At 39.5% G+C, this 21722-nt stretch overlaps 1 protein-coding gene across 3 annotated transcripts in view; it reads right to left on the bottom strand.

The window, feature by feature from the left end:
• The window catches only part of SYTL5 (synaptotagmin like 5), a 239461-nt gene that overhangs the window by 48594 nt on the left and 169145 nt on the right, over positions 1-21722 (bottom strand). For all 3 annotated transcript variants that reach the window (XM_045996454.1, XM_045996455.1, XM_045996453.1), the window contains exons 4-6: positions 11209-11324; positions 9872-9980; positions 6508-6642 (exon numbers count right to left, since the gene is read on the bottom strand). In XM_045996454.1, the coding sequence (XP_045852410.1) occupies positions 6508-6642; positions 9872-9980; positions 11209-11324 (360 nt within the window). The remainder of the gene's footprint in view (positions 1-6507; positions 6643-9871; positions 9981-11208; positions 11325-21722) is intronic.

Raw genomic sequence — 21722 nt, 5'->3', positions numbered from 1 at the left:
GAATCACCATTGTACACCTAAAACTAACATGATCCTGTGTCAGCCGTACTTAAAAAAATGAAAGAGCTATTTTTTTTTTAGATTTGTATTTATTTATTTGCAAGAAAGACAGAGAGAGAGAGCACAAGCAGGGGGAGCAGCGGGCAGAGGGAGAAGCAAGCTCCCCACTGAGCAGGAAGCAGGCTCCCCGCTGAGCAGGGAGCCTGATGTAGGACTTGATCCCAGGACCCCAGGATCATGACCTGAGGTGAAGGCAGACGCTTAACCAACTGAGCCACCCAGGCATCCCTTGAAAGAGCTATTCTGATTCAGATATCATGTTATTGATACTTAAATCAGAAGTATTACAAATCAGCATCAACAAAACTTCAAGCTAAATTTTGCTTAAAGGGGAAACTGGCAAGAAAGAGGTATGTTTTTCCTGTTCTAATAGAGCCCAAAGCGTGGGGATAGGACAATGCCTAGGGAGCTTGGACATTCCAGGTTAATTGAAAGACATATTTCCTAGAGGAGGAAGCAGTCTCATTTACTTTAGCTTATGAAATATACTATAAAAGCCTTCCATTTTGTTATCTCTAATATTATGCTGGCCCCAAATCTTGACAATGACTTTCAAGATGTATCTATTTTATTTATTTAGTTAGTTAGTCAGTTAGTTGTTTGTTTAAGAGGGTGGGAGAGAATGAGAAGGGGAGTGGCAGAGGGAGGAGAAGTAGACTTCCTGCTGAGCAGGGAGCCTGATGCACGGCTGGATCCCAACACCCTGAGATCATATCCTGAACCAAAGTCAGACCCTTAACAGATTGAGCCACCCAGGTGCCCCTAGATCTATCTATCTTTCTAAGGATAGGGGAGAGGGACTATAATTTAATGAGTTGCCTTTGTGGATTATGTAACTGTCTCCCAGGAGTTGTAGTCTGAAAAGCATTTTCCAGGATGCAACCTTCCCAGAGGGGACAGACAATGTTGAGTCTCTGCCTGCATGGTTAAACGAGTACTCCCCTAAGGAAGATCAACCAAAAGGCAGCATTAATCGGAGAGATACTACCACTCACTGGCTAGTGCATAGCATGACACAGAGACCGCACGGTATTCTTTCTGTGGTTTGTGCACTCTCCTAATGTTTTTTTTTGTTAATCAGATCGGAAATGGGTATGTACGCCAAACAAGGGAGGTGGCAGTGAGAAAGTGAGGTGATCCCACTAAATGGGAAAGAGATGTTAAACATGAGAAAGAAAAGAAAAAAAAAAGGTGAATGTAGTTCAACTTTCAAGTCTTTGGTGATCCCAAAATGCTTCATCCTCATCAACAGTCTTGCAGGAGATGGGTGGCCCTTATCCTTGGCTTTATAACAGAAACACTGGGGAAGCTTTTAAAAATCCCCATACCCAAGGGGTGCCTGGGTGGCTCAGTCTGTCAAGCATCTGACTTCAGCTCAGGTCATGATTTTGGGTCCCGGGATCGAGCCCCACATTGGGTTCCATGCTCAGTGGGGAATCTGCTTGTCCTTCTCTTTCTCTCTCTCTCTCCCTCTGCCCCTCCCCTTCCTCGTACTCTGTTCCTCTGTTTCATTCTTATCTTTGGTCGTGTGGCCAAGTCCTCCTCATCCCTTGAAACTGCTTAGAGGTCATCTCCTTGAAGCTTCCCTGAATCTTCTGTAAGGGTAAGTGCCTCCTTCTGGTTTTCCCATAGCACATGGAACATCTTTTTAACATGATACAATATTGTCTTGAAATTATTTGGTTGTCCCAATCTTTCCTGGCAAAGTTTGTGAAGTTCATGAAGGGGTTGGATAGGATCATTGTCTAAACTCTTCCACACTTAATCACCACTTGGAATACAGTACTAGGTCAATGATATGGACAGAATTATGTATTGAATTTTATCTGTATAAATACAATTTATGGGTGAGCAAGTCATATACCTCTACTCCTCAGTGAAGAAAGGCCATTATTGTCTCTTAACGACCCTGAGAAAGTATGTATCACATAATACACCCGAGTGAAAAAAAAATTATTATACTGGAGGAGAGAATTGTGTTAAATTTAGTTCATTGAAACAGAACACGTTAGGGCAGTGACTCTTTGGGAAACGACTGGAGAAACAGATCAGATAGCAAGGAGGTGTCTTTGGGCCTACAGTTGTTTGGTCACAACAATGAGGCACGTGAAGAACCCAGCTGTGATCCAACCAAAGTATAATATCAGGCATCTGGCCGAACAACCGAGTCTCTGTAACTCCTCACATTACTGTCATTATAAAAAGGAAAGTCATGTGTATATAAGGTAAACACAAAGCAGGGATGGAGCAGCTGGTGGTCTGACCAAGTGCACCTTTGGAGGAGGGACAGGGGAGTGGTTTGGAGAGATGCTGTAGCAGAGAGCGGTGCCCCCAGTCATTTCCCCGTAGCCTTCACCTCTACCTACAGAATCCTGTTTACTGGGAATACCCACAACTCTGTGCCCGAAGACTTTCTTGGATCATGAGAACATGGGGTGCCTGTACACAGAACAAGTCCCAAGTGCCAGAGAGTGAGTGCCCTCGAAATAGCCCTCAACCAGTGAACAATAGGGGCCTGGTGTATACATACCCTGGCTTCCCAATCTCTTGACTAGATAATTCTGGTGTTATACACTGTTTCCTACAATCACCCACAATGGTAATTGACTTAATGACACTGTCTTTTTGGCTTCCTTTCCTTCCCTGGATAACTTCCCCAATCCTCCTGGGTTTCCAAGACCATATCGTAAGGAAATGACTTGCTCTTGAATTCTTATTTCAGGGTCTGTTCTTGGGGAGCCCAAATCAAGGTGGGTGTGTATGGTGGGCAAAGGATGAGTAAAAAGGGATGACTGTGAGAAAAAAGTAGAAGTTTCTAGCTGAAGACATGTTTGACAACTCCAAATCTCATGTTGCTCCTACTGATACGGTCATGGCCCAAGTAAACACCCTTGTGAATCTGCTATGCTTGCCACATTCTCCAGTGTGAGGACAGAAATGCTGCTAAGAAACAAAGCATCACCCCTCATTTATTTTTTACTGACCAGAGTGAATTTTAACTTCAAAGTTCCATTTTTCCTTTGTTTTGGGGGGGACGTTGTTGATGTCCTACCCAGATCCACTCAGATCACTTGTACCAGCTCTGAGTGCTTTCCTGCTAAAGACTGGCACCTATGGCCTTCAAAGATCTGCCCTTTAGCCCAGGGGCCTAGATATGCTTTGGAGTATGTCTCCTCTGACGCCCATGGTTGGAGTTATCAAATAAAATACAGAACTTTCAGTTAAATTTTAATTTCAGATAAACAATGAATACTTTTTAGTATAAAAATATACTAATATTTATAGAGTATATAAATGAAAGTAATATTTCATGGGAGTTAACTTATTTATTTAATTACTTATTTTGAAAAGATTTTATTTATTTGACACAGAGAGAGCTAGCACTAACAGGGGGAGAAGCAGGCAGAGGGAGAGGGAGAAGCAGGCTCCCCACAGAGCAGGGAGCCTGATGCAGGGCTCGACCCCAGGACCCTGCAATCGTGACCTGAGCTGAAGGCAGCCACTGAACCGACCGAGCCACCCAGGCACTCCGGATGTCACTTTTTAAAAAAGTTGTTTATCTGAAATTCAGGTTTACCTGGGCATCCATCCTGTACATTTATTCACGAAATCTGGAAACCCTCTCCACGAGATTCCACAGTCAATGGCTAATTGGTATAGGAGTGCAATGGTCAGGCTCCTCGAAATGGAAAAACTCAGAGACACAATTTAGGATCCAGAATCCCTTGTAGGATCAAGCTGAGTTTTCACATTCAGACCTCATCTGAGATGGCACATTGCTTGGGTTCTTTCCTTTCTTTATTCTGCTTCCATTCCTCCTGTACTGGTTTCTCCTGGAATCATTTCATTAATAAACCACTCACTTACGAATCCTTGTCCGAGGGTATGGTTCTGGGTGAGCATGACTTCAGGCAGATATCTCACAAATCAGACCACATTAACAACTCATCACAATGTAAAAGGGATTAGGTATCCCTGCCCTGAAGAGCATTCTGTTTAACAACTATAGCTTAATGCATATTCTTTTTATTTTTTCAAAAGTCTCCTATGCCTCATCTGTCAAGTCCCTAGCAACAAGGGAAGAACGATTTGTCATGCCCTTCTGGGAGGCTGCTGGGCCTTGCCTAACCCGTTCATACTTTCCCCTGCTTTCCAACTCCTAAAGAGAAAGTCAACCAGGCATCTGGTAAAACATCGTTTCCACTCTGGTACGATAGGAGCTTCAAACAAGAATGCCCAAGGCCAGCTGCTCCAGAAAAAGAGCAATGAACCACAAAAAAGTAGGCATTATGCAGGGGAATGGGGAATTCATTGCTAAACTGGGTCAGGTACGAGACCAAAGAGACTGAGCTCTTAGACTCTCTTTAGGGAAATTTGCTGCTCCGTCTTCAAAAATGAGTTGGCGGGGAGGGGGGGACACTTTTGCTTGCAAAACCTAAGGCGAAAAGAAAGTCTGCCAGTTTTACTATTTGCCTTTGCAGAATTACCACATCTTTAAGCAAACAAAAAGGAGCTAATGTCTTTTGGTGATGAGAGTTGAGAAAAGATGGGCTGCTTCCTGCCCAACTTTCTAAGGAACAATTTTGGGATGATGTAGCTCATCTCACTGTGGCAGTCCATTAATGAGTCATCACTTTGATAAACGCACGTTCTAGGAAAAGAACATTTTGCTCTACTGATCTCCCAAACAGCTTTTTTTTTTCTCTTTCTTAATGGGAAAACATTGTTCTTAACATGCTGAAGCCAAACCATCCCTGACTACTACATTCTGATCCTGATCTTCTAGAAACCATTTCAGGTTTACAGATCAATCTATTTCGCCTCCTTTCAGTTTACAACAAGAACAAGAAAATCCTGGGTCAGTGCACCAGAAACACGTCCATGTGACTTTATAACTTAATGATTATTTACACCCACCCATGGATAACACCCAAGAAATAAACCCAGGCAGGTAGATTCTGGAAGAACAGCAAAAGCACTGTGACACTAGAGATCATGCCCCTTATTCTTGTTGAGTAACTTGAAGACTAATTAATTTAAAATGGAATAACCTGTTGGTTGGGTCAGGAGATTTTTTACAAGGTTTCTTTTTTTTTTTTTTTTAAACAGGAATCCTATCTTTGCTCTTTATATAGATATTGTCCTTCTGAAATGGTAGCCTGAATTTGTTACCAACATGGCTCATCCCTGGGGTCCCCAGGAGGCTGGGCAAAAATAGCAACACTAACCTAGTTGCTTATCATCTCTAAATAATTTGGAGTGTGTCTGAGACTCAGGAGTTCAACAACAACTAAAAACAAAAATGAGAATTTTCTAGAAAGATTCAGTGGAAATTGGCACGAGGCTACCCCAAGGTCAGTCAAAGGAAACTATTTCAAAGACAAAAGCAACCAGGGTTTGATTTTTTTTTTTTTTTATCATTGAGGAAGTATATCTATATTCTTGAAAATTTAAAAATACTGAATATCGTGAGGATCTTCTGATAGTGGATGATAAAGGATTTATCTCCTACTTCCTTATTTTTTTTTCTGTGTGGTTTTACATAAAGGGCACTACTTTGAAACAATGCTAGAGAGAAAAAAGCAGCAGGTATGGAGAGTAACCATGGGGGGTGAAAATGAATAGTATAAAGGGGGTCCTCTCTATGGGGATTTGGTGTTCCATATTCTAAAATGAATTAAAAGGGAGAATTCAATTCTGCTTGTCTAACCCAAGAAGGCTTCACTCCCTGGCTTTGCAGAATTACTGCAACTCCAAGAAAACAAAAGGGAGTTAACATTTGGACAAACCAGTGAAACATGAAGATAGATGTTTTTTCTCCTCATGGCCTCCGATAATGTATTCATCGCGAAAATAAGCCTTGGCTTATGCCCCGAGAGGATAAAGAAAATCCAGCCGGGTATGAGATGACTATGCTCTTGGCTACCCTTCCATTTTCCTTTTCTTGATGAGGTGAAAACTCTGTGCATAGGAGATTCTCCACTGGCCCCATTGCTAATGAGTTAGAAGAGGTGGAACTAGAAAGAAGTGGAATTTATGGAAATTCTCTAGAGCAGTTCAACTGATGAAATTATTATCAATTTTTTAAAAGCTGCAAGGAATATATATATCCCTCAGAGGTTTCTTTTTCAGAAACTTAAACAGAAAGCTCATGAACTCAAGGAGCAGAATTTATTTTTCCTGTGTATCTCCATTCGAACTGCGGCCTTAAGCACCAGAACATCAAGTCTCACCCTTACAGGTAACACAGACGATTCTGAGAGCTGTAATTCCAGAAAGGTAAGTGCTTTCCATTTCAATTGAAAAAAATATCCTCCTGTCTTTTCATATTATGTTGGGAGTTCTCCAAGATGTAATACTTTATGGGTACCTAGAAGCACCATTTGAATGGAAATACATTAATTTTCTTCTCAGGCTCTACCACTGCCTAATCTGTATGTGCCTTACCTGTCCGAACCAGGGACTGACTTTAAACTCCGAAAGTTCTGGCTGTCTAGGTCCAAGCTGTAGCTCCGCCCACTTTCCGTTTTTGGAGTCATGATCTCTCCCCTGGTTGCTGATCTGAACTTGCTCAAAAGAAATCTGAAATTACATAAATAGGTCTATACTTAAAAAGTAACATAAGAGAAAAGGCATTTAAAGATATCCTTTCAAGAATACCATTTCTTAAAAAAAAAAGAAAGAATATCATTTCTAATATTTTCAACAGTAAATAATTCTTCAATAAAACGGCCTTTGGGGGCACCTGGGTGGCTCAGTGGTTTAAGCCGCTGCCTTCGGCTCAGGTCATGATCTCAGGGTCCTGGGATCGAGCCCCGCATCGGGCTCTCTGCTCGGCAGGGAGCCTGCTTCCCTCTCACTCTCTCTGCCTGCCTCTCTGCCTACTTGTGATCTCTCTCTCTGTCAAATAAATAAATAAAATCTAAAAAAAAAAAAAAAAACAGCCTTTGGGCTGAGAGGTCCTGGGGAGTCCCCAGTGCCTCTGCAAGTACACTGTCAAGGGTGAGGGTAGAGGAAGTTATCACATTGTCCCAAGGCCATACCACTTGCTGGTAGACCAGGCCTCTGTCCCTGTAAGGAAAAAGACCATCAGCTTTCGAACTCCCCACTTGTCACCTGAGAATGGAGAAACATGGCCTGGGTTGAGCCTATGTTCAGGGATGCTAAGGACAGGGAGCCTGGACTCCCCTTCTCAGAGAGGGGAGCTAAAATGATTCTCTGGGACAAACTGGGGTGGCCACAGATTAGCTTACAGCTCCGCAAGAACAGCAGCTCTGCCCTGCTGGTTTCCTGACAACTCCCTGAGCTGAGAGTGATGCCTGGCACCCACGAGAACCCAATCAATTCTTGCGGAATGAATGACTCAACCCAGGTGGTGGAAACCATCTTTCTGTCTTTCGTGACATTTCTCCCCGTGGGAGTGAAGTTTGAACAATGGAGTATCTATGTACGATGAGATCTGACTCTGTTGCCATTTCACTAAATTATTTAGAACTTGAGCAAAAATAGCTTTTCAGGAACTGAGATTTGAGTCATGATCTAAGCTACTGAATGCCCAAAACCTAGGGGTTTCCAAATATACTTTAATAAAGAACCCAAGCTATCTTCTTGTTGTGACAGCATTGGGAAAAGCCAGTTCTTTCACCTTATATTCTAGTTTTCTACGGGGGGGAAAAGTGTACTCCAAACGTAGGGGGACAATCTTAAGAAAAGCTGCCAAGATGCCTCTGTTTCAAAGGTATATCAAGAGCGTCTTGTCAAAGTGTCAGAAGCTTCAATCTAACGGGAAAATTACACATTTTGGTGAAAATGATACTTAATATACCATCAGTCTGGGCTGCTCTGAGAACCCGCTTACACGTGACCCCACATCCATTCTTCTACTCAAGCTGTTTGTTCCAAGTGGAATCGCTCTTCCCCACGTTTGGCTCTCCTGGATCCCTGCCCATCTTTCCAGGTCCTCATCTAATCACACTTACAATTTGATGTCATTCCCAATGGCCTCTGTGACCTCCCGGCACTGATTAGCTAAGCTTCTTCTTTAAGATTTACTTAATTATTTATTGCCTTATGATCTCTCTTGTAGGGAATTAACACCTCATTTCCATTTAGAAAGGCTTTCAGGTAGCTCATATTGTCATCTTAGACTTTCCCGAACTTCCTCTATACAGATTAACTTTCCAGGCGTGAACCTTTTCTACCCAACTAGCTGTTACAGTTATTGAAGACAGTTCCATCAGATCTCAGTTCTGAGTTCCCCCAGGGCACGGTCCGGTGCTGTGACTGTTTTAAATTCAGAGCGCCTACACTTCATTGTGCTGGTGGGTTACTTCTTGTTTCCCGGCTCCGAGTTCATCACTCTGTGACCTATGAAGCGAAGCCTGGGCCTAGCATCTGCAAATTACAGCTCCTGCAAGCACTTGTGCGCTCTGCGTGGCTTGTTCAATCAAGCCGTTGATTGTTTTTGATGAGCTAGGCTGCAATTTCCATGCCAGAAACTGTAGCATGAAAAGCAAGAAAAAAAGAAAGAAAAAAAGCCACAGGTCCAGTGCTGAGGGAACTCACAGTTAAGTACGTCCTGGGACGACTGTAATGGGAATGAGGTTGAAAAGTAGGATTGGGTCATATAATGGAAGTCTCTGAATGTCACGTTAAGGAGTTGGGATGAACTCTCAGTTTTTCTAAGAGGAGTGAGGGCGTGGTGTCAGACTACCAGGTAAGGAGGGATATGCAGGCACAAGGCCTTGTGGGAATGCTGAAGGGCGATGAATGGATTCAACCTGGGAGGAAGGACCCATCCGTGGGGTGGGATGTACGGTTGGTCACTCCAGGTTCTCTCTCACCTCCATCTCCGCTAATTAATGAAGACATGGTTAGTCATGAGTGTCTGAGCTGCAGGACATTTAGGTTTCATTCCCACTCAGAGTTCGTGATTCAAAGAACAAAAAGCAAACCAAACCAGACTTTCTCTGGAGCCAGAGGAAGGCTCAGATACTAGCAGTCTCTCACGCTGCTTCCCGCTGAGAGAACAAAACACTGCTACCTAGAAAGAATCATGCAGGGACTCGGCAGGTATTAGAACCTCACTATCTAAGCCACAAAACAGACCGACAGCTGCCTGAGAAGAAAAAAAAAAGACCAGCAAAATGCAGAGCTGGGAGGCAGAAGTTGGCCTTTGGGTCCTTTCCACCTGCATTTTTGGGGGCCTCTTCCCCCCCCCCGAGGAAGCCCCAATAGCCCTAGTTTCCTAGTGCCTCTCTGAATCTTGCTTCTCTATGTGCCGCCCGTTTTCATTTCCGGTACTTGAAACATATCTTTTCTGAATTAATGAGGTAGCCAAATGGGATTTCTTCCTTAAGGAAGCCCACATTTTAAACACGGGACACTATGTTTTAAGCGCAATTAATCAGTCTTTCATTTGGATATTTCCTGTATCAGCGCTCAGGTTGGGGGTTGGGTGGTGACATTCTACAACCAAGCCAGTTGTCATGTCTTTATAGACAAGACTGGTCCTGACAGGAAAGCTTCTACCTCGAAGTAGTGAGGACCATTCTGGGCAGGACCAGATATGTTAAATGAAATAAAAACGTTTACAGGTTCAGGTCCAAGGGGAAATTTAATTATCTAAGACCAAAAGTAAGTAAGACTGCATTTCCTGAGGGGAATGATAGGAGAACGTTACCTTGGTTGGGTATGATGACCTTCTCTGTGTCACTGAAATGATATCCAACTTGGAAAAAACCATGGAGTCTTTATTTCAGAGGTTTCTGGAATAAAGATCAACTATTCCCTTGGAAAAGGTGTGTCTTACCCTTTTTTCCTGGGTCCATCACGACTGGCCTTTTGCCCGGAAGAGGGTGAAGTGTCTGCCTTTTCTGGGTCCTGGCGGGATTGCTCTTGACTTTGTGTTTCTTCAGTTCCTTATTAAAAACAATCAGAAGACAAATTTCCATACAAAATGGCCAGAAATGAGAGCAATTTTCTATTTTTCATTCACTTTCTTACGTTAGCATGGGACAAAGAAGTCTATAATAATCGGCGATGACATTGCCATCCTGTCTCCTAGTCACACAGTTATTTCTAATCTGCTGAGTGCTCTAGAGTTAGATGAAGAAGACGATCAGGACTCATCTGTGGGAGGTTTGCTGAGGTAAGCTTTCTAGGGATGACTATGATGGAGGAAGGATGTATCACCCCCCCCCCCCCCAGATATCTTTAGGGTAGAGGAGGCTGGGTTCATGAGAAATCCAAATCCCTAGAGACGGGATTATAGAAACAATACCTGATTTCTGAGCACATAAACCAGATTTCCTGTGAGGGTGAGCTGCTTGTCAACACATCAGGGCTTGAGGGAGTCTACATTCTGAAAGGTGCTGAGGTTTGGGTGGGGAAAGCAGCCAGAGCTAACTGCTTCACTCTAGCTCTACTCCATCCTGTCCTCCTGTGGCATTAGAATTGATCTTACCCATGTGGGAAAGCCCTGCCTTGCTAGGGCCACACCTAAAAGTGACAGTAGAATCAGTCCCAAGTCTCCCAGCTCTACCTTCCGGACTTAGAAACAAGGGCATTTGTCTCTGGTTATGAAAAATGAGACACCCTAGGAACTAAAGGGTATTCATTCCATCCCAGGCATTGTAACAACCAGAAACACCCCCTTTCATTTCTAAATGCTCCCCTGGCTTGAGGGAGGAGGGCATGGTGTACAGTACCATTTCTTGGTTGAGAACCACTGGATTAGTAAAAGGAACATGTAAAAGATATTTTATGGAAATACGTCGTATTGAAAAAATCAAGGATTTCTTTCACAATGTGAATCATTTAGTTCATCTGTTTTATGTTACTTTCTTGAACGTCTAGGAAAATACTGGAAATGCATTCAGGGAAAGAACTATCTATGATGAAGATAAATGCCTCCTTTGAAAATCAGTGTGCCAGATAGATGGAAAATCACTGTGGATGTTGTTTTCTACTGACTTCCTCTTCCCTTGTATGAATTGCAGATTTATATTTCATGCTACTGAGTTTTGAAATGACCTAAGGGATTCAGGAAATTCAACTATGTTCATTTGCAACATAATTAGGGAAATTATGGTACCCACCAAAATGAAGAGTAAGACAGTTTTGAAACCAAAAAATTGCTTTAATTACCTGGACTTCTTCTTAAGATGGACTGTCGGACTACATCAGTGCCCAGAACGTTGACTTGCTTGAACCGCTTTGCCTTTTCTTCAAAAAACCATTCACCAGTTATAATCCTTAGCTGTCTGCTCAAGGGAAAAGGGGAGACCACTGAAACTGAGTTATTTAGCCAAATCATTAACTCTCAAAAATCCCTAATTGAGTAAAAACTAGCCAGTCATTTACAAAGTCTATCTGAATGTCTTGAGTATTTCACGGTAATTAGAATGGCTACTACTACTTGAATATATACTATATACCAGTTACTTGCTAATAGCTCTTCATTCTTCATGTGTTTTTATCCACATAACAACCCCATGTAAACATTATTATCGTCATTTTATAGATGAGGAAAATGACACTTAGAGCAATAAAATGACATGTCTCATATCACATAGCTGGTAAGTAATAGAGCCAGGATCCCATCCCAAGCAGCCTGGTCTAGGGCTCAAATTGTTAACACTGTATTCATGGGCAAATACTCTTCAGTGGAAACCATGGGGAAAGAATGAAGGTTTTGAATTACAAAGGGACTAAAATTATACTCTGCTTTAGAACGATACCTTGATGTAATATGATGACTGGCTTAGAGTAAAGAGCAAAGCGAAAAAAGAGACAGGTTTGGCCAGGGCAGTCATCCGGAAAAGAGGTAAGACCCATGCTGGGGCAATGGCAAGACTTACAGAAATGAGATCAATTAAAAATATAGGAAGTAGAAGGGCCTGCTTGGATTTCATAATCAACTGAATGTTGAAGGTGGAAAGGAAGGATCTTTGAACAACCATGTCCATTTTTAGAAGTTCTGCCTGCAATGACTACACAAACCCTTTACCCCAGTCGCACAGGCCTATTTACCATTCTCTGAACATGGCTTGTAGAAGTGTTGGTACAACAGTGTTCAACTGCCACCATCTGAACACTTCCTCCCAAGGACTGTAATGCGAATGAGGTTGAAAGGTAGGATTGGGTGATATAATGGAAATCTCTGAATGTCATGTTAAGGAGTTGGAATGAACTCTCAGTTTTTCTAAAGCTCAGGCTGGATGATTTCATCTCTGGGTCATTATATGGACAAAGGAGAAACCAGACACAGGCCAATTAGCAAGTTATTGCAACAGATAGAATAGGAAATGATGAAGAAGTATATCAGGGATGGGGGCAAAGGGTGAAAAGAAAGATACAGATTCTTGGGCCACTGAGAATCAGCAAGATTGGTGACAAGTCATGGGGTGCCCGGGTGGCTCAGTGGGTTAAGGCTCTGCCTTCAGTGCAGGTCATGATCTCAGGGTCCCGGGATTGAACCCCACATCGGGCTCTCTGCTCAGCAGAGAGCCTGCTTTCTCCTCTCTCTCTGCCTGCCTCTCTGCCTGCTTGTGATCTCTCTCTCTCTCTCTCTCCATCAGATAAATAAAAAATCTTAAAAAAAAAGATTGGTGACAAGTCAGACATGGTGGCTGAAGAAAGCAGCTGAGAATCAACTAGAGGTTTCTAGCCCTAAGAATCATATGCATATGATTCAGTAACTAAGTGGACTTAGAAATTAATAATTGGATCCTAAATTTTAAAAAAACCACCCCAGGAAAATATGTCAATATGTTCCCTACCAGCAATTATAAAAGACAAAATTAAATTATATATGAGGGGCACCTCGATGGCTCAGTAGGTTAAATCTCTGCCTTTAGCTCAGGTCACGATCTCAGGGTCCTAGGATCGAGTCCCGCATTGGATTCTCTGCTCAGTGGGGAGCCTGCTTCCCCCTCTCTCTCTGCCTGCCTCTCTGCCTACTTGTGATCTTTCTCTCTCTCTGTCAAATAAATAAAATCTAAAAAAAAAATTATATATGAAATACAGTTCCACTGGGGGGGGGTGGGTAGTGAAAATGTTACCCTTGGAGCAAATTATTCACTGAAAGGAAAGACCATAGCATGTATATTTCAGATTTGTTCCCAAGTGGTTAGATCATCTGTTAAGAAGCAAGGGCTACTGGATTAGCTACAGACTACCTCCAGTATATTTATGGAATATATCAAATCTGAGAGGATCTAATCTACCAACACAAAATGCTTGGATGGGATAAATTATTTCTGGATACATCTCTAGTACTCCACAGACATACATCATTACTTACGTTGGAAACAGAGGTGCTAAACATGCTACTCTATATTCTAAAACATGTCTCTTCGAGGTTCCTGTCCCTTTGTTATTCCCCCAAATTCTCGGTACTGCTGATCACACGTCATTAGTGGAATTAAATTTACGAATCAGCTGACCTTAAAATAGAAAGATTGTCCTAGAGATCTAGGTGGACCCAAAGTAATCCTAAAGCCCTTAAAATCAGGATGAACAGGAGGAAGTCAGATCTGTGAGACTTCAAAGCTATGGAACAGGAAGTTGGATTCCAAATATGAGAAAGATCCAAGACACTAAGAAGGTTCTGAGATATTGACATCAACAGGTAAGGACCAGACAGAAACGATTTCAGAGCTAAAGCTGACTCTTAGCTAACAACAAACAAGGACACAGGAGCCTCATTCCTATGGCCATCAGGAATCAGATTCTGTCTACAAAGAGAGCTTGGAAGTCAAATCTCTGCAAAGCCTTCCAGCAGGATCTCAGCCTGCCAACACCTTGATCTCAGCCCTGTGAACCTTGACTACAGAAACAGGCCCAGCCAACCCAGGTTTCTGAGCTACAGAACCAGGCGATAATCTATTGGCACTGTTTGAAACTGCTAAATTTGTTATGATGGCAAGAGAAAGGAAAACAATACTCAAACGTAGAAATATATTTGTTCTAATAGTCAACCCAGGAAATGACGTGCCCAGATTGTGATAAAATAAATACAGAGAATTCAGGAGACCAATAGGGCAGAGGTTGGCAAATAATGGTGTGTGGACAAAATTCATCTCCACTACACGTTCTGTATGGTCTGGGAGCTAGGAGTGGTTTTTCTATTTTTTTAGTGTTCAAAAGAACAGTATTTCATGACACATGAAAATTATATGAATTCTATTCAAAATTCAGGATCTGTAAGTCAAGTTTTATTGGAATATAGCCATGCTCATTTGTTTATGTATTATCTCTGGCTGCTTTCCTACTATAAATGCAAGGTTGAGTATTTTTAGCAGAGACTGCATGGCCTTCAAACTCTACAATATTTACTCTCTGAAATTTTAGTTTTTAAAAATTTGCCAACCTCTGTAAAAGCACAGAGTTTACACACAAAGAAAAAACACAAGGGAAGTAATACAAATGAGCCATTGAAAATGACCCAATAGTGGCATATCAAAATCACACTTCTGGTTTGTGTTTGTTTTGTTTTGTTAATCTTTCTGGGACATGGGGTGAGCTGGATAGCATACCAACAGCTGTTTCATATGTGACAGTGAAAAGTGGGTCACCACCTGTCTACATGACCCAGGAAATGGTCCTCCATATCGTCTTTACAATATATGCCTAGAGCTGCTGCCAACACCTAACACAAATAAGATCTTCCCAGAATTGTTAGTCATTACCTCTCGCTATCCTTGTAAAAACAGTAACTACAATCCTTGTATTTGCTCAACTCAGATGAGCGCTTGAGTCATTTGTCATTTCAGAGCTCTGGGAAACATCAGAACAAGCTCTTAGGATTGTGCCTTTGCCACGTTCTCTGATCCTGGAGATAGATGGGAGTCTTGCTTGAAGAATGGGGAACCGATACGGAGGGAGTGTATACCACGTACCAAGGAATGTGCTAGGCGCTTAACACAGATCTCGAATCCTTACTCTAAGCCATGAAGTAGTTATTATTATTATTCTCTCTTTCAGATGAGAAAACCAAAGCTGACAAGGGTTTAATAACTTACCAAAGGTATAAAGGTATTATGACAGAAAGAGGATTTATACTGAAAGTTCATACTCTTTACATTTGGCTAAACTGCCAGAAAAGAACACGTAGGTGCCAGCTACAAGGCTTTAAACAAAGATGAAAACTTACAGAAGTGAAGGAATAATACATAGCATTTCACATGATGGGCTATGAATACACACAGGTGTGCATACACACATCCACACATGGACCCTAGGGATAGAGTGAGAGTATACAAAGGGGGGCAAAAGAGGAAAGAAAATAAACATGACACCTACTGTGAAATTTATATCCCTCTCTGTCACATCATCCTAATATTTGAAAAATACAAGGCTTGAAATATATTTGGTGTTTCCCCTAGAACATACTCTGAAGAATGAGTTTGACTGAAACTAAGTGAGTTCCACTTATTATTTGTCATTAATGATTATTTAATATTCAGAGTTTCCTAGGCCCTACTTTTTTTCAAGGTCAAACTCCTTGGACTTCAAACTTTCACTTGGAATCTTATTTTAATGTAAAGTCAATTTCTCCTTAGATTTATAGAGGGAAAATATGTAATCTTACCCTTAAGAAAAAAAAGAAAATAACTAAAACATTCATTTCCTGGTTGTCTTCCATGAGCTGCCGGAGAGATCTGAGATAAGACATGTTTATTAGATATGCTGAGATAGGAAAGAAGTTTTCTTCCTGTTATTCATAAGGAAACTAATAAGAATTTTTTTTACAAATTTACTCATTACATATCAAATATTTATTGCATTCCTACTATGTACTAGGCCTTCCATTAAGGCTAGGAGTAAAGATGTAAATAAGAGAAACAAGGACCCTGGCCTTATGTAGAAGATAGACTATATTTTTTCTTTTTTCCAAACACAAAATTTGAAAAACAAATCCCTAGATACATTATGGTAAAACAGCAGAACACTCCAGAAAAAGAGAACATCTTACAGATAGGTAGAGAGGAAAAAAATCCCCCAAATTACATACAAAGAAATGACAATTAGAATGATAGTTGACTTTCAATAGTAATAATGAAATACGGAATCTATCCAGTCAATGATATCTTCAAAGTACTGAGAGGAAATAACTACCAACCTAAAATTGTGTATACAGAAAACTACTGTTCAGGAATGAGGATGAAATAAAAAAAATTTCAGCAAATTAAAAACTGAAATGATTTATCGTCAACAGTTTCACTAAAGGAAGATCTGAAAGACTGTACTTCAAGAAGAAGTAAAAGAGATCTCAGATATAAAAGGAAATGGTGACATGGCAGGAATGCTCACAATAGCCAAACTGTGGAAAAAGCTGAGATGCCCTTCAACAGACGAATGAATAAAGATGTGGTCCATATATACAATGGAATATTACGCAGCCATCAGAAAAGATGAATACTCAACTTTTGCATCAACATGGACGGGACTGGAGGAGATTATGCTAAGTGAAATAAGTCAAGCAGAGAATGTCAATTATCATATGGTTTCACTTATTTGTGGAACATAAGGAATAGCATGGAGGACATTAGGAGAAGGAATGGAAAAGTGAAGAGGGGGAAACAAGACAAACCATGAGAGACTGTGGACTCTGAGAAACAAACTGAGGGTTTTGGAGGGGAGGGTGTTGGGAGATTGGGTGAGCCTGGTGGTGGGTATTAAGGAGGGCACATATTGCATGGAGCACTGGGTGTGGTACATACACAATGAATCTTGGAACACTGAAAAAATAAAATAAAATAAAATAAAATAAAATAAAATAATAATTTTTTTTAAGTATATATAAGCCAGGGAGAAGATATTCAAAGTTTAAGAATATCAAATTCCTTTTCTTAATTAGAAGAAAAATAAAACTACTGATTCATAAAATTAAATATGAATGTTGTGATTTCTACAGTAACCACTGAAAATAAAAAATCATATATAATATCTGCACTACTAGAAAATATAAAATGGGATGAGAAAAATATACTTTAATCTGTAAGAAGTATGAATAAAAGCAAATAAAATCTACAGATAATACATAAAAGCAAATATTATAGTGACCACAATAGAAACAAATGTACATATTACACTAATTACTATGAATACAAGTAAACTTAACTACAGTTTAAGAAAAAATATTGTCAGATTAAACTTTAAAAATTATATATGGCATATATGTATTACATGTATTATGTATATAGCACACATGTATAGAAAATATTTACATAATTTAAAATAGCATATATGCTATATAGAAAAGTCTCACTGTAAACATAAGGACACAGAAATGTTGAAAGTCAAGGGTAGAATAAGATATACCATATAAATGTTAATTTAAAAAACTTGATACAGTTGTATTAATGGCAGACAAAATAGACAAAGACAAAAGCATTTCTAGAAGTGAAGAAAGTCATTAAAAAACCTTCAAATTAGTAAAATCTAATAGTCAAACAGAAGATTGGGCAATGGTCATAAATAGTCGTATCACAAAAAAGGAGACCAAAAAGGCCAATAAACCTCTGAAAAGGTGGTCAACCTCGTTAGTCATCAGAAAATTTCAGATTAAAATCATAGTAAGATATCCACTTATCTCTCTCAGTTTGGCAAAAATGTAAAATTTTTGTGAATCCAAGTGTTGGTCAGATTGTGAAATAAAACAAAACAAAACAAAGCTTTTATATAATGCTGGTGGAGTTTAAACGGCTATAATCATTATGAAAAACAATTTTAAATTATTTTGTAAAGCTAAAAAATGCTCATATTATTTGTCTTACAAGATTATTCCTAGGTGGACACCTTAGAGAAGTCTTCTCAAACATTTTTGACATAGGTCACTGTAAAATATATGTTTTATATCAGAAAATATATTCCAGAACAGTCCAGAAAATAAATACAAACATACACATTTACATATATATATACAAACACATTTGTTATTATATTTACACACACATATAACTATACGTACACTGACATTTTCTGTTCTATTTTCTTTTTAGTGCTGGTCACAACCCATCAATGGGACAATGGGTCATGACCTATAGTTTTAAAAACCCCACCTTAGGGAAACTCTTGTATGTCTTTGTCAGGACATATGTACAAGAATGTCATAGCAAGAACAAACAAAACCCAAACCCAGCTAAGGGAAGGAAATAATAAAGATTAGAGCAGAAATAAAGGATAGAGAAACTAAAATCAATAAAACAGATCAATGAAACCAAGAGCTGGTTCTTGGAAAAGTTATACAAAACTGACAAATCTCTAAGAAGATTCATTTTAAAAAAAGAGAGAAGACCCAAGTAAACAAAATTACTAATGAGAGAGGAGAAATAACAACCAACACCACAGAAATACAAGCAATTTTAAGAGAATATTATGAAAACCTATATGCCAACAAATTGAACAACCTAGAAGAAACAGATAAACTTTCAGAAACATATAACCTACCAAACTGTAGCAGGAAGAAATACAAAATTTGAACAAAACAATCACTAGCAATAGAATAGAATCAGTAATCCAAAACAAAACAAAACAAAAACTCACAACAAACAAAAGTCCTGGACCAAATTCTACGAAAAACACAAAAAGAAGGAAAACTTCCAAATTCATTTAATGAGTCCACTATGACCCTGATGCCAAAACCAGATAAAGACACCACAAAAAAAAGAGAACTATAGGTCAATAATTGTCATGAATATAAATGCAAAAATCAAAACAAAGTATTAGCAAATCAAATCCAACAATACAGAAAAAAAGTCATCCACCATAATTAGGTGGGATTTATTCCTGGGATTCAAGGGTGGTTCCATATTCACAAAATAATCAATGTGATATATTACTTCATGAGATAAAGGATGAAAAACCCATATGATCATTTCAAAAGATGCAGAAAAAGTACTTGGCAAAGTACAACATCCATTCATGATAAAAACCCTGCACAAACTAGGTGACTAACATAACATAATAATAAAAAATAAATGGGGCGCCTGGGTGGCTTAGAGGGTTAAGCCTCTGCCTTTGGCTCAGATCATGATCTCAGGGTCCTGGGATCGAGACCTGCATCGGGTTCTCTGCTCAATAGGGAGCCTGCTGCCCCCTCTCTCTCTGCCTGCCTCTCGGCCTCCTTGTGATCTCTTACTCTCTATCAAATAAGTAAATAAAATTTTCAAAAATAAATAAATAAATAAATTCCTTAAAAAAAAAGTAGGTCTAAAGGACACATATCCCAACATAATAAAAGACATATATACAAAACCCACAACCAACATCATATTCAGTGAGGAAAAACTGAGGGCTTCCCCCTAATGTCAGGAATAAGACAAGTATGTCCGCTCTTACCATTTTCATTCAATATAGGACTGCAAGTCCTAGCCACAGCAATTAGACAACATAAAGAAATAAAAGGCATCCGAATTGGTAAGGAAGAGTAAAACTCTCACTATGTGCAAATGATACTACATATAGTAAACCATAAAAACTCCACCAAAAAACTTCCAGAAATGATAAATGAATTCAGCAAAGTCACAGGATATAAAATCAATGTACAGAAATCTGTTGCATTCCTATACAGTAATAATAAAGCAGGGAAAAGTGAAATTAATGAAACAATCCCATTTACAATTGGACAAAGAAACCCAATAAAATAGCTCAGAATAAACTCAACCAAAAAGGTGAAAGATCTGTATTCTGAAAACTATAAAATACCCATGAAAAAATTCAAGATGATGCAAAGAAATGGAAAGACATTCCATCTCATGGGTTGGAAGAACAAATATTGTTAAAATGTCTATACTACCCAAAGCAATCTACAGATTTAATGTAATTTCTATTAAAACACCAATAGTATTTTTTTACAGAACTAGAACAAACAATCCTAAAATTTGTATGGAGCCACAAAAGGCCTCAAATAGTCAAAGCAATCTTGAGAAAGGAAAACAAAATTGGAATTCCAGATTTCAAGTTATATTACACAGTGGTAGTAATTTAAAAATGGTATGGTACTGGCATAAAAAAATTGACATATAGGTCAATGGAATAGAACAGAAAATGAGAAATAAACCTACAGTTATATAGTCAATTAATCTTCAACAAAGGAAGAATGAATATACAATGGGGAAAAAGTCTCTTTTTTAAAAGATTTATTTATTTGAGAGAGTGTGGGGGAGGGGCAGAGGGAGAGGAAGAGAATCCAGTCAGACTCCCTGCTGAGCATGGAGCTGGATGCTGAGCTCCATCCCATGACCTTGAGATCACAATTGGAGCCAAAATCAAGAGTTGGATGCTTAACCAAATGAGCCACTCAGGTGCCCCAAAAGACAGTTTCTTCAATAGTGTTGGGAAAACCAGACAGCCACTTGCAAAAGAATGAAGCTGGACAGTTTTCTTGCTGTATACACTAACATAAACTCAAAATGGATGAAAGACCTAAATGTGAGACCTGAATCCAGAAAAATCCTTGAGAAGAGCACAGGCCATAATATCTGTGACCATGGCCACAGCAACATATTTCTCAGTATGCCTCCTGAGGCAAGAGACATAAAAGCAAAAATAAAGTACTGGGACTACATCAAAACAAAAATCTGCACATTGAGAGAAACAATTAACAAAACTAAAAGGCAACCTAATGAATGGGAGACGAAATCTGCAGATGACATATCTGATAAAGGGTTAGTATCCAAATATATAAAGAACTGACACAACTCAACCCCCAAAAGCAAATAATTCAATTTAAAAAGGCATGAACAGACATTTTTCCAAAAAGACATACAGATGGCCAACAAACAGATAAAAAGATTCTCAATATCACTTATCATTAGGGAAATGCAAATCAAAACTATAATGAAGTATCACCTCACTTCCACCTGTCAGAAGAGCTAAAAATCAAAACACAAGAGACAACAGGTGTTGGCAAGGATGTGGAGAAAAGGGAACGCTCTTGCACTCATGGTGAGAATGCAAACTGCTGCAGCCACTATGGAAAACAGTATGGAGGTTTCTCAAAAAAATTAAAATAGAACTACTCATGACCCATGAATCACAGTACTGGATATTTATCCCCAAAACACAAAAACACAAATTCAAAGGCATAGATGCACCCCTATGTTTATTGCAGCCTTACAAAAGCCAAACTATGGAAGCAACTCAAGTGTCCAACGACAGATGAATGGATAGAGATGTGGTGCGCACACATGGGGAATGTCGTTTAGTCACAAATGTGAAATCTTTCCATTTGTAACAACATAAGTAGAGCTAGGGAGTGTAATTCTAAGTGAAATAAGTCAGAGAAAGACAAATACCATATGATCTCATTCATATGTGGAACTTAGGAAACAACATACAAACAAAGGGAAAGAGAGAAAGAGAGAAAGAGAGAGAGAGAGAGAGAGAGAGAAACCAAGAAAGACTGTTAACTAAAGAGAATAAACTGATGGTTACCAGAAGGGAGGTAGCTAGGGTGATGGGGGATTTAGGGGATGGGGATTAAAGAGTACACTTAATCATGATGAAAATAAAATTTAAAAAATTAAATTGGAAAAAATATTCTAGCAGCATTTTTATAACATTATAAAGTGAAACAGTATAAACGCCCATCAACAATAGACACCTTACATGATGATACCATAGTGAAGATAAAGATGCATGTAATGGTATTC

The sequence above is a fragment of the Meles meles genome, chromosome X, assembly GCF_922984935.1.
Source record: "Meles meles chromosome X, mMelMel3.1 paternal haplotype, whole genome shotgun sequence".
Taxonomy (NCBI): domain Eukaryota; kingdom Metazoa; phylum Chordata; class Mammalia; order Carnivora; family Mustelidae; genus Meles; species Meles meles.
The sequence above is the reverse complement of the archived record's forward strand: the minus strand, read 5'-3'. Positions and strand labels throughout refer to the sequence as shown.